Source organism: Dasypus novemcinctus, chromosome X (assembly GCF_030445035.2).
Source record: "Dasypus novemcinctus isolate mDasNov1 chromosome X, mDasNov1.1.hap2, whole genome shotgun sequence".
Lineage (NCBI taxonomy): Eukaryota > Metazoa > Chordata > Mammalia > Cingulata > Dasypodidae > Dasypus > Dasypus novemcinctus.
The window spans coordinates 87,163,404-87,180,346 of NC_080704.1; the positions used below are offsets into that span (position 1 = coordinate 87,163,404).

Here is a 16,943-nt window from a genome sequence, read left to right on the forward strand (position 1 = left end):
GAAAAGGGGCAGAAGGAATATTTGAAGAAATAATGATAGAAAATTTCCCAACCTTACTGAAGGATATAGACAGACATGTCCAAGAAGCACAATATATTCCCATCCGAAAAAACCCAACAGACCAACTCTGAGACACATACTAATCAGAATGTCAAATGCCAAAGACAAAGACAGAATTCTGAGAACAGCAAGAGAAAAGCAATGCATGACATATGATAACCAATAAATTTAAGTGCTGATTTTTCACCAGAAACCAGAGAGGCAAGAAGAAAGTGGTATGATATATTTAAGATACTACAAGAGAAAAACTTCCAGCCAAGAATCTTATATCTGGCAAGATTGTTTTTTGAAAATGAGGGAAAGATTAGTATTTTCACAGGTAAACAGAAACTGAGAGAATTTCTAACCAAGAGACCAGATTTTCAGGAAATGCTAAAGGATGTGCTAGAAACTGAAAAGAAAAGACAGGAGAGAGAGGCCTGGAAGAGAGTCCAGAAATGAAGATTATATCAATAAAAGCAACTAAAATTGTCAAAAACATGGTGAAAATAAAATACGATAGATAAAACTCAAATAGTCAGGAACAAACTTAACCAATGATATAAAGCACTTGTATTCAGAAACTGAAACTCAATGTTAAACCAAATTAAAAAAGGCCTAAATAACTGGAAGAGCATTCCATGCTCACAGATTAGAAGACTAAATATCATTAAGACGTCAATTCTACTCAAATCAATATACAGATTCAATACAATCCCAATAAAAATTCAATGAGTGTCTTTTAAAAAAAAAATTGAAAACACAATTATCAAATTTATTTGGGAGGGTAAGGGGTCCTGAATAGCCAAAAACATCTTAAAAAGGAAAAGAAAACTCTCATCTCTAGACTTTAAATCATATTGCATAGCCATAGTGGTAACAACAGCATGGTACTGACAAAAAGACAGACACATAGACCAATGGAACCAAAGTGATGGTTCAGAAACAGACCCTCATATGTATGGTCAAGTGATTTTTGACTAGACTGTCAAGCCCACACAGCTCGGGCAGAACAGTCCATTCAACGAATGGTACTGAAGGAACAGGATATCCATAGCCAAAAGAAAGAAGATCCCTATCTCACACCTTATCTAAAAATTAACTCAAAATGGATCAAAAACCTAAAAATAAAAGAACCATAAAGCTCTTAGGAGAAAGTGTAGTAAAATACCTTCAAGACCTAAAGGAAAGTGGTGGATTCTTAAAGGAGATAAGAGGAGGACTGAGATGGAATACTGATGTTTAATATATGCAGAAGTTTTAATTAGCTTTACTGTAAAAGTGTGGAAATGTATAGAGTGGATAGTAACACATAGTGAGTAACAGATTATAAATGGGGCTGTGGCTGAAAATGGTAGTCTAGGTATGTAAATGCCAACTGACAGAATGCTAGAGAATAATCTAGGAACTGAACAGCACAGTTAAAACAAGTGGTGGATGAGATTTGTGGTTGAAGGTACAGATGCAAGTGTGTCCTTTGTTAGCCAGAGCAAGCGTACATCACAAATGCAGGATGATGGGAATGTGGAGAAGCATGGGAAAAATACAACTGGAGTGACCTATGGACTGTGTTAGCAGTAATAATATAAAATTCTTGCATCTATGCCAAAGATATACCGTGTTGATAATGGAGCAGTATGGAAAATGTGAGCCAAATGTACACTATGGACATGGTAACAATCAGATGATATTATCTTATCTGTAACAAATATTCCACCACAGTGTTGTATATTGATGGAGGGGTGTTGTTTGGGAATTCTGCACATGTGCATGATTGTTTTATAAGTTCACAACTTCTGTCATAAAAAATACATTTAAAAAAAATAATAGGGTGGGTTGGGGGAAAAATACACCAGATTTAAGATGAGGACTATAATTAATAGTAAGATTTTGACAATATTTTTCATAATTTATAATAAACATCTCACAACAATGTAAGGTGTTGGTGGAGGGTTGATGTACAGGACCCCTGTATGATGTTATGCATGTTTGCTTTGTAAGTTCACAACTTTTACTATACATTGTTTATGTATGTTCATATATAAATGATATAAAGATGACAATAATAGGGTGGGTTGGGGTAAAAATACTTTGGTTAGTAGTAATATCTTGACAATGCTTTTAAATCATTAGTTTAAAATGTTTAACAACAATGCGAGGTATTGGTTGTAGGGTGAGGTACAAAAGTCCTGTATGATGTTATATATGTTTGCTTTGTAAGTTCACAACTATTAACATACACTTATTATGTATGTTTATGTAAGAGTGATGTACTCCAATAAATTTTTTTTAACTGACATATCAGAAAGAAAAAATATAGGAGGTTCCCACATGCCCCGCTCCCCACATCCTCTACTTTTCCCACATCAACAACTTCTTTCATTAGTTTGGTACATTCATTGCAATTGATGAATACATTTTGGAGCACTGCTACACAACATGGATTATAGTTTACATTGTAGTTTACACTCTCTCCCAGTCCATTCAGTGGGTTATGGCAGGATATATAATGTCCTGCATCTGTCCCTGCAATATCATTCAGGACAACTCCAAGTCCCAAAAATGTTCCCACATCACACCTCCTTTTCCCTCTACCTGCCTTCAGCAACTCCCATGGTCACTGTCTCCACATCAATGATATTATTTCCCACTGCAAGAGTCACAATAATTCTGTAGTATAATACCAGTAATTCTACTCTAATCCAAATTTTATTTCTCCATCCTGAGGACCCTGGGGTGGTGATGTCTACTCCACCTCTCAACAGCAGTCGATCCCACACAGCTGGTGGATGGAACTCTCATATCTGCAGCTGTAGTCTTTCTCAGTTCCTTGGTGTGGTGGTTTTCCATCACCATCTCCCTATCAGCTGACCTGGATAAGTCCAACAAACTGGAGAGTAGGTTTATTTCTCTTATAAGCAACACATTGCGCTAAATGATGTAGCTCTTTGTTTAAACATCACAGTACTCTTTACTGGAGTGGAAGCCCCTCAAAAGAGGAAAATGGTCTGGTTCAACTCTTTTCCCATGTGGAAAATAACAAATTACCTTGCACAGAGAAATAATACATACTTATTAAAATGAAGATAACGCCTGCTCAGGGATTTCTTAAAAGAAAAGAATGGTGATTTGTTGAAAAGTTTAAAAAATAAAAACCCTAAGGTATTTAGTTCCCCCCAAAGTTACTGCCTCTATTTTTAAATTGTGAAATAGTCAATGAGCTGTGTTGTATGTACCATAGTCAACCTTTGAAAGAAATGTTTTCATACGCTTAAGTCCGATCACTTTAATATGAAACACCCACACTTCATTCTCTCTCAGCTTTTGGCTACTCAGAATACAGAATGAAAATTAGGGTGTTCTGATTTTCAAGTTGGGGCTAGTTGAGGTGGATGGAAAGGGGAAAGGCAAGAAAAGTAAGAGAAGGACAAACTATCCCCAATTCTATGGAAATTAATCAAGCCTAGTTTCAGATCTCTAGATTAATAGGCAGAGAACTGGCTGATTAATTATCATTACATTAAAGGCAGAAACATTTTAAATTATAGTAAAAGCAAACATATCATGTGCCTCCTGATATTACACCCAACGACACATTGCTTCATAGTATTCCTGGCAAAACACATCATTAAAGGAACATCAGAGAATACCAAATTAATTTGCCTGCATTCTTAAAAAATCTTTTATTGGAAGTGCTCCAAATTAAAGAAGACTAAAGAGACATGATAATGAAATGCAATGTGTGTTCCAGTGGACCAGAAAAACACAATTTTTGTATTTCACTCTAAAGGACATTATGTATTGCAGTGATGGAAGACAAAACATCAAAAATAAAGTTTTTGCATTTTTTAATTTTTTGATACCCCAATTTATTTTTACTTTAATTTTTTAAATTAACATGTATTCTATATCTAACCCTTAAACCCATCACTATATTCCATTTTACTATTAATGGAACCTGGCAATATACTGGGCTTCATTTTTTAAGAAGTTTTGGATCATAGAAACGTTCAACAATGGCAGGGGAGGACTACTGGTGTGGGATGTTATTGACAGGGGACACATGGTTGGCAGGGAGTTCTCCAGGGCATATAACCAGGGTACATAAAAATGTTTGGATATTTTCATAGTGGTTACAATTAAAAAAAACAACTGAGGGAGTGCTGAGTTCCTAGCCAGGGGAGCTCTATCACAGTCCCTAAAGGAACAGCAACAATCCCCCAAGTGCAACGGCAAAGACCAAAAAAGGTCAGTCCAACAATGAGCCCTTGATACTAATGACTATGCTTGTAAGCCTGTGAACCTGAAAATAAGAACAAGGCCTAGGGCTGCAGGGTGCCTAAGAGTTACCTCCTGAGAGCCTCCATGTTGCTCAGATGTGGCCAGTCTCGAAGCCAAACTCAGCATGTAAATGTGCTGCCTTCCCCCCAGCATGGGACATGACTCCTGGGGATGAGCTTCCCTGGCACGGAGGGATTAATACCAAGTACCAGCTGATGATGTAACTAGAAAATGTCCTTGAATAAAAGGGTCAACTTGGACCAGCAGAATATCTCAGTCTACATATAATACAAGGAGTTAAAAATGCGTTTTGATCTGAATAAAAGGGGGAAATGGAAAGGACAAATGAGTTTATATGGCTGTGAGTCTCCAAAAAGAGCCAGGAGGTTATCAGAGGGGTTGCCCTTATGCACACCTCAGCAGAGTCCCAGAGACAGATAAAGTAGATACAACCCCAGGTACTGGTTCTTCTGAGGGCTACAGAGACCCACAGTTTCTATGGTCATGGCAGATGGAGTTCAGTGCCATGCCAGTTGGCCCTACTTTGGAGTTTTTGTGTTTCTGTGTGATGGAGCTGGACTCAGATGTGATCTTTGTCCACAAGTCTCCCCTGTTACTTTTACCGGATCTGCAGTTGGTGCTGGGGTTTAGTGTACACCCAGGAGACCTGAATCTCTGGACTGACCATGTGATAGCCAGGCCCTGAGCCTCAAAAGACTTGCAACCCCTACACACTGGTTTATTGGACTTACCCCACTCAGCTAACATGGAGGTGAAGAAGGTCAACCAGCATACCAGGGAGCCAAGAGTGCCTACAACTGAAAGCAAGAGAATTGCATCCAGCATCCATGTGGAATCTAAGCCCCCTCTTGATATAGATGTGAAGTGGACACAACCATTCTAAGGTCCACAGGATGGAGGAATAGAGTATGGATTAGAGTGGACTTACTGATATTCTATTCATGAACTATTGTGATTAGTAATCAAAGAAAATGTGGCATTGACGTGGAGAAAGTGGCCATGGTGGCTGCTGGGGGTAGAGAGTGGGAGGAAGAGATGTGATGTGGAGGCATTTTCAGGGTTTGGATTTGTCCTGGGTGGTGCTGCAGGGACAGTTATCAGATATTGTATGTCCTCCCATGGCCCACTGGGTGGACTCTGGGAGAGTGTGGGCTATGGTGTGGACCACTGACCATGAGGTGCAGCAGTGCTCAGAGATGTATTCACCAAGTGCAATGAATGTCTCATGATGATGGAGGAGGTTGTTGTTATGGGGGGAGGAGTAAGGTGAGGGAGGTGGGGGGTATATGGGGACCTCATATTTTTTTAATGTAACATTAAAAAAATAAAGACAAAAAATAAAGGACATTACGAAGCATTTGACAAAATGTAAGGAAAATCTGTAGGTTAGAAAATAGTATCAATGTTTAATTTCAAGTTTTGCTAACTGTACTAAGATTACGTAAGAGAATATTCCTGTTTTTTTGAAAATACACAGTGACATATTTAATGGTAAAAGGGCATCACATCTGCAATTTACTCTCAAATAATTCAGATAAAAGAAATTTTAAATAAATAATAAATAAATGGAATGATGAGGTGAATGTGGTAAAATGTTCCCTATGCTGAATCTGGGAAGGGTATATGGGAACTTTGTGTAATTTTTGCAAATTTTCTGTAAGTCGGAAATTATATATCTTTTTAATTTGAAACACAGTAAAAGGGATGGTTTGCTTATTACCTTGAAGGTAGTTCAAATTCATATTCATCTGCACTAAAATTACCAAAAAAAAATCACTCAGTAAAACAGTACATTAAATCAATGAGACATTAACTAGAGAGTTGTTTTAAATAAATGCATTTGATTTGTGGATGGAGGGGGCAATTACTAGCCAAAATGGATATTAATATATAGTTTTAAAAGTACAATGTAAGTTCTATGGGGATAAGGTCCTTATCTGTCTTTTTCACCAATGCAGTACCTAAAAGAGTTCCAGGCCACATGGTATTGGTAATTATTAATAACTAATATCTGAGTAATTATATGCCAGACCTTAACTCATTTAAGCCTCACACGGCCCAAGAAATATTTGGTGAGTGAATTTTATGTTTTGAAGGATGACGATTACAATCAGTTCCGTAACAGTGCAACAAATGCATTCCTAAATATTACCATGCTATACAAAACTGTGTAATCAATATCACTGAGCTCATGGGAAAATGGGGTTACAGGCACAAGATTCAAAAACTTCATCAGGTGGTACAAATACAAGAATGTCTTCTATGAACTAGAATGGATATACGTCACTACTGCAAGGTGGTGAGAATGTGAAGAGGCATGGGAATGGTACAATTACTGTAACCTATGGACTACAGTTGGCAGCAAAACTAATATTCCTGCATCAATGCCAAAGATGTACTGTATGTTATAGACCACAGTTAGTGGTAATAGTCTGATGATATTATCTGATAATCTGTAATATATGTTCCCCAACAATGTAGTGTGTTGGTGGAGGTGGGTTATACGGGAATCCCACACATATACATGATTAAGTTCAAAAACTCTCTAATAAAAACAATTTTTTTTAAAACTTCATTGGTGACACATTTTTTAAAGAGAAACATAATAAAAAAAATTAGCACCATTTTACACATTCGGTGGCTAAAAATACAAAAATACAATAAATATAGCACTTTAGCTCAAAAAAGACCTTAAGTTCATCTGCGAAAGTGGGTATCAGAAAGGCTGGAATTTGTGAATTATTGTGAAGTGGGAGGAGGAGGATTATCTGAAATCGGATGGAAAACTGCAACAAGTGTGGATGAGTGTGGCTCATAATACAAGCAGTAAACTGAAACAGCTGGTAGGTGTTTGAGGCACACTTGGGCACAGCACGTGTGTGTGTGTGTGTGTGTGTGTGTATTCTTATGCAGCTCAGTTCAGCTACCTGCAGTTTCCTATATTCACCTTGTACAAGGATCAGCTAACTTTCTATAAAGGGTCTGAGCATAAATATTTTAGGCTTGAGGGCTGTAAGTTCTCAGGTGTTAGCTATTCGACTCTGCCATTGCACTGCAAAAAGCAGTCATAGACAATGTAAACTATTGGACCTGGGTGTGTTACAACGGAACTTTATTTAAAAAAACAAACCACTGGCTGGTGGGACATAAGACTGCTAACCCCTGACCCTGCAGACAAAACCCTGAAAAAGCAAAAGAAAATGTTGTCTTATGCTCAAATTGTTCTCTAATATATTAATCACACTGGAAAAAATGCATGTTTTCAAAGCAAAGTTTAAAGCAGAACTAAGTTTGAAATGCTATCAAGTAAACCAAAAAAAAAAAAAAGATTACTGTAATGCAAATAAACGAAATAGGAAATCCTGTATTACGTGAAGATAAATTATTTTTTATTTTGGATTTTATAAGCCAAATATCACCCAAAAGTCAACTGAACACATCAAAAGTACCAAAATAAAAACAACTAAGAATAAATTTTGGGAAGCAGACTTGGCCCAGTGGTTAGGGCGTCCATCTACCACATGGGAGGTCCGTGGTTCAAACCCCGGGCCTCCTTGACCCGTGGGGAGCTAGCCCATGCACAGTGCTGATGCGCGCAAGGAGTGCCGTGCCACGCAGAGGTGTTCCCCGCGTAGGGGAGCCCCACGTGCAAGGAGTATGCCCTGTAAGGAGAGCCGCCCAGCATGAAAGAGAGTGCAGCCTGCCCAAAAATGGTGCCACACACACAGAAAACTGAAACAACAAGATGACACAACAAAAAGAAACACAGATTCCTGTGCCGCTGACAACAACAGAAGCAGACAAAGAAGACGACACAGCAAATACACACAGAGAACAGACAACGGGTGGGGTGGGGAGGGGAGAGAAATAAATAAATCTTTTTTAAAAAAAAGAAAAGGAATTTTGAAAAATCATAGTCATTTAAAATCTATATCTTAAAATTCTACACAATCTTTTAAGAAATGTGAACAATATTTTTGACAATTCTTCATAACTAAAATCATCAAGGCTCATTCATAAGGGCACATGTAGCTTTTAGAAGATCAAGTCACAAAAGTTAACATATAAACTGCATTAATAGTTACATTATATTTGTCCAGGTGTTAAAAATTCTAGGTTGACCTTCTTCCAAATAAAACACACGAAAATATACAACATTCTTTAGCTCAAGCTGCTGTTCCTCACATCTGGAATTCTCCTTCAATCTTGTCAAAATTGTACTCATTCCCTAAGGGCCAGGTTCAAATGTTATATCTATAAAACCTTCCCCCATCCCCATGAAAAATGCCTTCCACTCAAATTCCACAGCAATTTAGTTTTTAATTCGTGCAGCATTTATCATTTTATACATGGCTTCAAAACGATTTGCGTGTGTGTCTTTTTTCTTCTGCCATGTAGAAGCTAAGACTGATCTTTAGCTATAACTAATCTCTCTGCCTAGACTGCCCCCCCTCTCTCACAGCCATCCCTTAACTGCTATCTCATCTTCAGTACTCAATACAGATACCACCTCCTCTGCAAAACTTTCCTAGACATCCACAGAACAACTAACAAGAAGATGATGACTGACAACACCCATCCCAAGGAACAGAGTGTCTGCAATTGCAAGCAAGACAGCTCTACCCATCTGCCCCAAGGGAATCTAAGCCCTATCTCAATTAGAAACAGAGTGGGCATCACCATCCCAAAATTCTCAAGATTGGGGAATGGAAAATTGGACTAAAGTAGACTTATGATTATTCTATTATAGGCTTATTATTATTCTAGCAATGGAAGAATTTTTATCATTGATATAAAGGTAACAGCCATCAGAGGTTTTGAGCAGAGGGAAAAGAATAGGTGTAACATAGGGGAACTTTTCAGGACATTGGAATTGTCATGCATGACATTGCAATGAAGGATACAGGCCATTATACATTTTGTCATAACCTACAAAATTATGTGGAGCAGAGTATAAACTATAATGTAAACTATATCCCCATGGTTAGTAGCAAAGCTTCAATGTGTTCAGTAATTATAAGAAATATACCACATTAATGTGGGAAAGTAGGGGTGGGGCATATGGGAATCCCCTATGTTTTTTATGTAACATTTATGTCATCTAAATCTTCTTTTATTTTTTTTTTATTAAAAAAAAATGTAATGAGGACCCCCAAGAGGTTTTGTTTAGTAACCTTTAAGAATCTCTGTTCAGGGAAGGGGACTTGGCCCAGTGGATAGGGTGTCCGTCTACCACATGGGAGGGCCACAGTTCAAACCCCGGGCCTCCTTGACCCATGTGGAGCTGGCCCATGCGCAGTGCTGATGTACGCAAGGAGTGCTGTGCCATGCAGGGGTGCCCCCCACGTAAGGGAGCCCCACGCACAAGGATCGCTCCCCGTAAGGAGAGCCGCCCAGCGTGAAAGAAAGTGCAGCCTGCCCAAGAATGGCACCACACACAAGCAGAGCTGACACAGCAAGAAGACACAACGAAAAGAAACACAGATTCCCATGCCACTGGGAAAAAAAAGCTGACAAAAAGAACAACATGCAGTAAATGGACACAGAGAACAAACAACTGGGGTGGGGGTGGGGGGGAAGGGGAGAGAAATAAATAAAAATAAATCTTGGAAAAAAAAAAGAATCACTGTTCAGGGAAGTGGATGCGGCTCAAGCAGTTGGGTGCCCGCCTACCACATGGGAGGTCCCAGGTTCAGTTTCCCAGTGCCTCCTAAAAAAGAAGACGAACAGAGCAGACAGCGAGTGTAAAAAATGAGGGAGACAGAAATAAATTTAAAAAATAAATCACTGTTCAAACCACCATACCTCCTTCAGAACACCTCTAGGAAACATTAGCATTATGTCAAACTTATATTTTATAGATGGAGAAATGGAGCTTAAACATCTTACAAAATGTCACCACCTATCAAAGACAGGCAAAAGGATACATATATAGAGACTACCCTGTCATATCCAACATTCCTTAAAAGAAGACCTATACATCACTTTTCACTAGTTTACACGAATTGAACAGGTTCTGCCAATGTCCAAGAAAATATTCAACGTCTGGGCAAAAGCATTTCATATAAACCCAAGGACTGCCTGTAACCTGTCACCTAATCCATAAGTTTATTCAGACTCCAAAAATGAAATAGGCATGTAAATATTCTTAAGGAAAAAATAATAATTTCACATACTTATATCTTTATAGAAATACCTTATAGAAATACACTATCTCATCTCTAAAAATACAATATATAACTGAAAGTTTGTGACCAACCTCATCAAGGGTTGCCAATAGTAAGAACTGATCTTTATCAAACCATAGTCATAAATGTGACTTTTTACTCCAACCTATAACATAATCAAACAAATGGTACTGAAGTGCTTTCAAAACCCTTCTAAAACTCGCATCTCTTCCCATCTTCATAGGCCTGGCTTACTGATGACTGAAGAGTGGGCATGCAAATATTTCACAGGTAACATTTTTCAACAATTAGATTACTACATAATTGGTTTTTTGTTTTTGTTTTTGTTTTAGGAAGTACTGGGGAGTGAAAATGGAACCTTGTACATGGGAAACAGGCACTCAACCACTAAGCTAAACCCACTCCCCAAGCAATCGCTTTTTTTTTTTTAAGATTTATTTATTTATCCCCCCACCCTTGTTTGCAGTTGCTGTCTGCTCTCTGTATCTATTTGCTGTGTGCTCTCTGTCTGCTCGTCTTCTCTTTAGGAGGCACTGGGAACCAAACCTGGAACCTCACATGTGGAAGACAGGTGCCCAATCACTTCAGCCACCTCAGCTCCCTGGTTTGTTGTGTCTTTCCTCTTTGTGTCTCTTCTGTTGCATCATCTTGTTGCATCAGCTCGCTAAGTCTGCCCATCACACCAGCTCACCCTCACCAGGAGGCACCAGAAACTGAACTCGGGACCTCCCATGTGGTAGGTAGAAGCCCAATCACTTGAGCCACACCCACTGCCCAGCAATTGCTTTTTAACTATCACCTTAGGGAACACTTTCTAAGGCACTCTCTCTCAATTTAGAGAACAACTTCCTTCTAAAATTTAAGACCAATAACAAGTTATACCGCTGTATAATCAAGTTACCATAAGGATTAGAATGGCAGGTTTCATCAAATCTCCCAATACAAATATCTTTTTAAAAAAATACAGTTAAGATTGCCAACCAGAGGTTCATTTTTTATAATGCCATAAACCTGAATAAGCCGATCTTGTTTAAAAAAAACAATACAAACAACAGCAACAAAAACACTTTTAAGACAGCTACTGTATAAACAACTCTTGATTATTCAGTCATGATTTAGCCAAGTTAAAAAAATACATATATAGAAAGAAAAGTGATTTGGTATATGAATCAAAAACTCAAAAATAGACCCTCACATCTACAGTCAAATGATTTTTGACAAGGCTGTCAAGCCCTCCCAGCTGGGCCAGAACAGTCTATTCAACAAATAGTGCTGGGAGAACTGGATAGCCATATCCAAAAAAAAGAAAGAGGACTCCTATCTCACACATTATACAAAAATTAACTCAAAATGAATCAAGGACCTAAATATAAAACGAACCATAAAATTCCTAGAAGAAAATGTAGGAAAACATCTTCAAGATCTTGTGGTAGGCAGTTATTTCTTAAACCTTACACCCAAAGCATGAGCAACAAAAGAAAAAAATGGGACCTCCTCAAAATTAAGTACTTTTGCACCTCAAAGGACTTTGTCAAAAGGGTGAAAAGGGAGGCAACCCAATGGGAGACAATATCTGCCAATCTCATATTCTATAAAGGTTTAATATCCATGATATATAAAGAGATAATACAATTCAACAATAAAAAGACAAACTACCCAATTAAAGAATGGGCAAAAGACCTGAAAAGACAATTGAAAAGAAGAAATAGAAATGGTAGAAAAACACATGAAAAAATGTTCAATATCACTAGCAATTAGAGAAATACAAATCAAAACTACAATGAAATAGCACTTCACACCTGTTAGAATGGCCATTATTAAAAAGTCAGAAAACTGTAAATGTTGGAGAGGATGTAAAGAGAGAGAAACACTTATTCACTGTTGGTGGGAATGTAGAATGGTACAGCCACTGTGGAGGACTGATGACAGTTTCTAAAAAAGTTGACTATAGACATTACTAGGTATATATCCAGAAGAACTGTGAGGAGGCACACAGACATTTGCATACCGATACTCATAGAGATGTTATTGACAATTGCCAAAAGTTGGAAATAACCCAGTTGTTCATCAACTGAGGTATGGATAAACAAATTGTGGTGTATACACACGATAGAATATTATGCAGAAGAAATGAAGTCGTAAAGCATATGACAACATGGATTAACCTGGAGGACATTATGCTGAGTGAAGCAAGCCAGACACAAAAGCACCAATACCATTATGATCACACTATTATGAACTAAAAGCATTGTGTAAATTCATGGAATTAATAATTAGAATATAGGTCCTCAGAAAATAGAATGAGGGTAGAGAATGGAAAGCTGAGGGTTATTCTGTGCAGAATTGGTAAAAAGGTTGTCTGTAAATCTTTGGAAATAAATAGAAATGGTGAAAGCACATTAGTGTTTGTAACTAGCAGAGCTATTACATGGGTATGACAGTGGTTGAAAGGGAAGGTCTAAGGTCATGTATATTACTAGAAGGAAAGTTAAAACATGTAACAAGAGACTGTATAATATAGTGAAACCTCATGTAAATACTAATATGGGTGATATTTAATATTTAAAACTGTTTTTACAAAACATAAATACAATAAACTAGAGAGACAGAAACAGAATAGCAGCTATGTACTGCAGGGGAAGCAGAGAAAGATTGAGAAGTGATGAGTTTTATTTGTTTTTTATTATTATCAGAATAATGAAAATGCTCTAAAAATGAAATGAAGTTCATTTATTATTATCAGAATAATGAAAATGCTCTAAAAATCACTTAAGTGAAGTGATTGAAGTCCATAATCCTTATATATCTAGGGATATAATTTAAGAACTAAAGCATACTTTTTTCTCAAGGGAATGAAAACATCTATTTACCACTTGTTAACGTAGAAAAACATGCATAATATAAGTATCATAGGCTCGTTCCCAAATTCTACACATACTGCACAACTATGTGATTATACCAAATACACTTTGGATCGATTTATGCTTTAAAAATTTGTTTAAAAAAAGTGATTTGGTGTTATGGATTCAATTCACTACTGGATTCTCCTTTCATGTTACGATTATGGCTTGAAATGAATGACCCATCAGCCTGTTCTGAACACCAACTTGGAGCTCTTTGAAAGTTGATAAAAATCAGTGTCATAATTTAATAATCAGTAAATAATGAAGGAGTGCCACATTTTTCAATTAATTCCCTACATTTATATATGTGGTTCTTTTACAAAGGGTTTTTCATCAAATTTAAGACTTGCCTAGAATAATCTGTTACCTCATTAAAAAGTACATCTGGAAGGCATAACACTATAACAGTTATGTAATTGCAGATTTACAACAAATGACCGTAATAGTAGTTAACACGAACTTTTTCCATAGTGGTGGCTATCACCATTTTAATTTAGTCCAAATATTACTATGGAAGTAGACTTACTGTTTTTCTACTATAGTTATTCTAGCAATGGAAGAACTTTTACTATTGATGTGGAAGCAGTGGCCACCAGAGATTCTGAGGGGAAGGAGAGGGAAAAAATAGGTGTTTAATATGGGGGCATTTCCAGGACATTGGAATTGTCCTGACAGTGCAACGACAGATACAGGCCATTATATATCTTGTCATAACTTACAGAACTGTACGAGAAAGAGTTTAAACTCTAATTAATGTAAACTATAATCCACACTCAGTGGAAATGCTCCAATACACGTTCATCAATTGTAACAAATATACCATACTAATGAAGGATGTTGTTAACGTGGGAAAGTGTGGGAGGGGTGAGGAGTGGAGCATACAGAAATCCCCTACATTTTTTATGTATCATTTATGTAATCTAAGTACCTTTAATTTTTTTTTTTTTAATGGTGATAGGTTAGACCTGGCAGCACAAGGAGGCATTACTGCCTTGTAGTTAAGAACATAAACTCTGCAGTCAAGACTGCCCAGGTTCAACTCCAGCTCCACCAATTTAAGCTCTGTAACTTTGGTAAATTCTTTGATCTCTCTGTGCCTCGGTTTCCACCTCAACCTGTAAAGTGTGGAAAACTAAGTACCAGGTATCCCATAAGATTGTTTTGAGAATCAATATTCTACAAGTAAAGGACAACAATGAGTACTTAATTTTATTATGTTAATGATTGTTATCACCACCAAGACCTACAAAAACCGCAAGACCAGTAAGAAAAATTGGCCCTGGGCTAAAATGAATAATTCTATTCTGAAATTCTATACAGAATTTATTAATTTGTTAACCTTAAAGAAAAAGTAAATCCAAGTTCAAACTACAGTTTTAAAAGTAGGTTTCAGGAGACTTAGTAAGGCTTTGTAAAATCTAGAGGTCATATTTACCTGTAAGGCACATCCTTCATCCGTATGAATGTTAGTGCCCTATAATCACCAATCAACATGTTTACTGGGTACCACTTAAGTGCCCAATACCCCATAAATACTTGCTGTACTAAGCCCAAGTAACACAAATTCTGAAATCCAGGCCACAGTCTTTATTCATCTAGGGATACAAGTTAAGAACTACAGCATATTTTTTCTCAAGGGAATGAAAACAACTATTTACCACTTGTTAATGTAGAAAAACACACATAATACAGGTATCATACACTCACCCCCAAATTCTACATTATAGCTAAAATGCCCTAAAAACGTATGCCAATGTAAAAGTTACTCAAAAGCATATTTTGCCAACTATGAATACAATTTTATGCTCCCTGCAATTTTCTTTATTTTGCCCCAGGCCATTAGGCACCAAGGATGCATCTCAGAGTAGAAAAATTACTTAATTCATCTCATGGGATGAAAAGTTAAACGTAAAACTCCCTAAAAAGGAAGCCAGCATCTGTTTAAAAGTGGTATATATTTCATATTAACTACCCATATTTTTAGACACTGTCAAGAGGCAAAACAGAAGCACACGAGTAAAACAGCCTCGACCTAATAATGTGCTTGAATGGAAAAAGGCGGCCTGCCTGAACACCTTCCCTAGCAATAAATAAATCTTGCTTCTTATCAATCCATGTTAACCTGCTCTCCATCCTCTATGGAATAAACAAAAATAAGGTACAGTTACTTCCTAGAAATTTACCCAGAAAAGTGGGAAAACATTTGAAAATGCCTTACCACGCATAAATCTGGACTTTCCAAAAAGTAGAATAGTGGGATCCTCTGGAGAAAGCAAAACCCTGCGTTAGTACCCCCTTGCCTAGTGGTATATCCAATGATACCCTTCAGGATCTAGAGTAAGAAAAGAGGTAAATACCTGGCAAGACACCCCCCCCTCCGCCCCCCGAAAAAAAGGCTTGACACCCGGGACTGCAAGAGGGGAAAAAAAAAAAACCCGCAGGGATCCGGTACTTCCCGTCTGCAGAACCATAAACGCCACTAATAGGTCCCAGGATCTCACATCCACCCGCCCGCCCTCCCCTCCCCCCTTCCTCTTCCACGCATTCTCTAGGCCCAAAGATTAGGAAGAATGACGAGAATAGCAAGGACTGCCTCCGACATGGGGTCTCAATCCCACAGGAACCAAAGAAAAAACGGGGGGAGACCAACCAAGCTTCACGGGTTCGGGGAGATTGGAGGAAGCGCCTAACACCCCAGGCCGCGCCCCCCCGCCCATCTCCACCCCGGACTGGAGCCTTCCGCGGACACCGTGAACCCATTCTCACCTAAAGAGAAAATGATGTCTCTTTACGATAAGCAACACACAGCCCTAACCCACCAGGCCAAAGTCTTCCCAAACACCCGACTCATAAGGTGTGTAGGCCCAGGCCGCTGGGGCTGATGAGACGGGGTTGCGTTTTACCTCATGGGCTCAGTGGTCATGTTTTCGCGTTAACGCCTGGTCGGCTTCTGCGACCGTAGGGCGCCTCTCTGCGCTCCCCCGAGCCCGGATACAATAGAAATGCACAGAAGTCTTAATCGTCACTGTAGCTTGTGCTGAATCCTCCCCACAGCTTAAAGGCCGCTGCCACTGCAACCGCCGCAGGAGCCGCGGAAACAAAGCGACGCCGCCGCCGCCGCCATTTTGTTGGGCCGAGGCTCAGGCAGGAGAACTGGCGCGTCCTCCCTCTTCCTCTTTCCGTCATCCATTGGCTACCTCTTCCACAGTGCAGTGTCTTATTGGCTACAGAAATTCACCTTCTTTGGGGGCCTGTTGCTAAGGCGGTCGACGTCATTTGATCCCCACCACCTTTTCGCAGGGGGTCCAATTCAGTCCTAGTTGACCTGAAAGTGCTGGTGACGTATTTTGACTTCATTCTGAAAAAGCTGTTTTGGTTCATCCTCTTTTCCTTAACGTATCAACAAAACAGTAACAGCAACTTACATTCATTGAGAGTTTACTATATGTCCAGCACTATACTAATCCTTTATCCACATTATTTCCTCCACTCTTTGCACTTTTTTTTGGCA

The 16,943-nt window shown here is 38.4% G+C and overlaps 1 protein-coding gene across 8 annotated transcripts in view; it reads right to left on the bottom strand.

Annotated features, from left to right (window-relative positions):
* Positions 1 to 16,626, bottom strand: part of ATRX (ATRX chromatin remodeler) — a 362,990-nt gene extending 346,364 nt beyond the window's left edge. For 2 of the 8 annotated variants that reach the window (XM_058292114.2, XM_058292110.2), the window contains exon 1: positions 16,336 to 16,626. In XM_058292114.2, the coding sequence (XP_058148097.1) occupies positions 16,336 to 16,355 (20 nt within the window). In that variant the 5' untranslated portion in view covers positions 16,356 to 16,626. Of the gene's footprint in view, positions 1 to 16,198 lie in introns of all 8 variants that reach the window. The other 6 variants (XM_058292112.2, XM_071213085.1, XM_071213087.1 and 3 more) reach the window with 6 other exon arrangements.
* Positions 16,627 to 16,943: the final 317 nt, after the last annotated feature.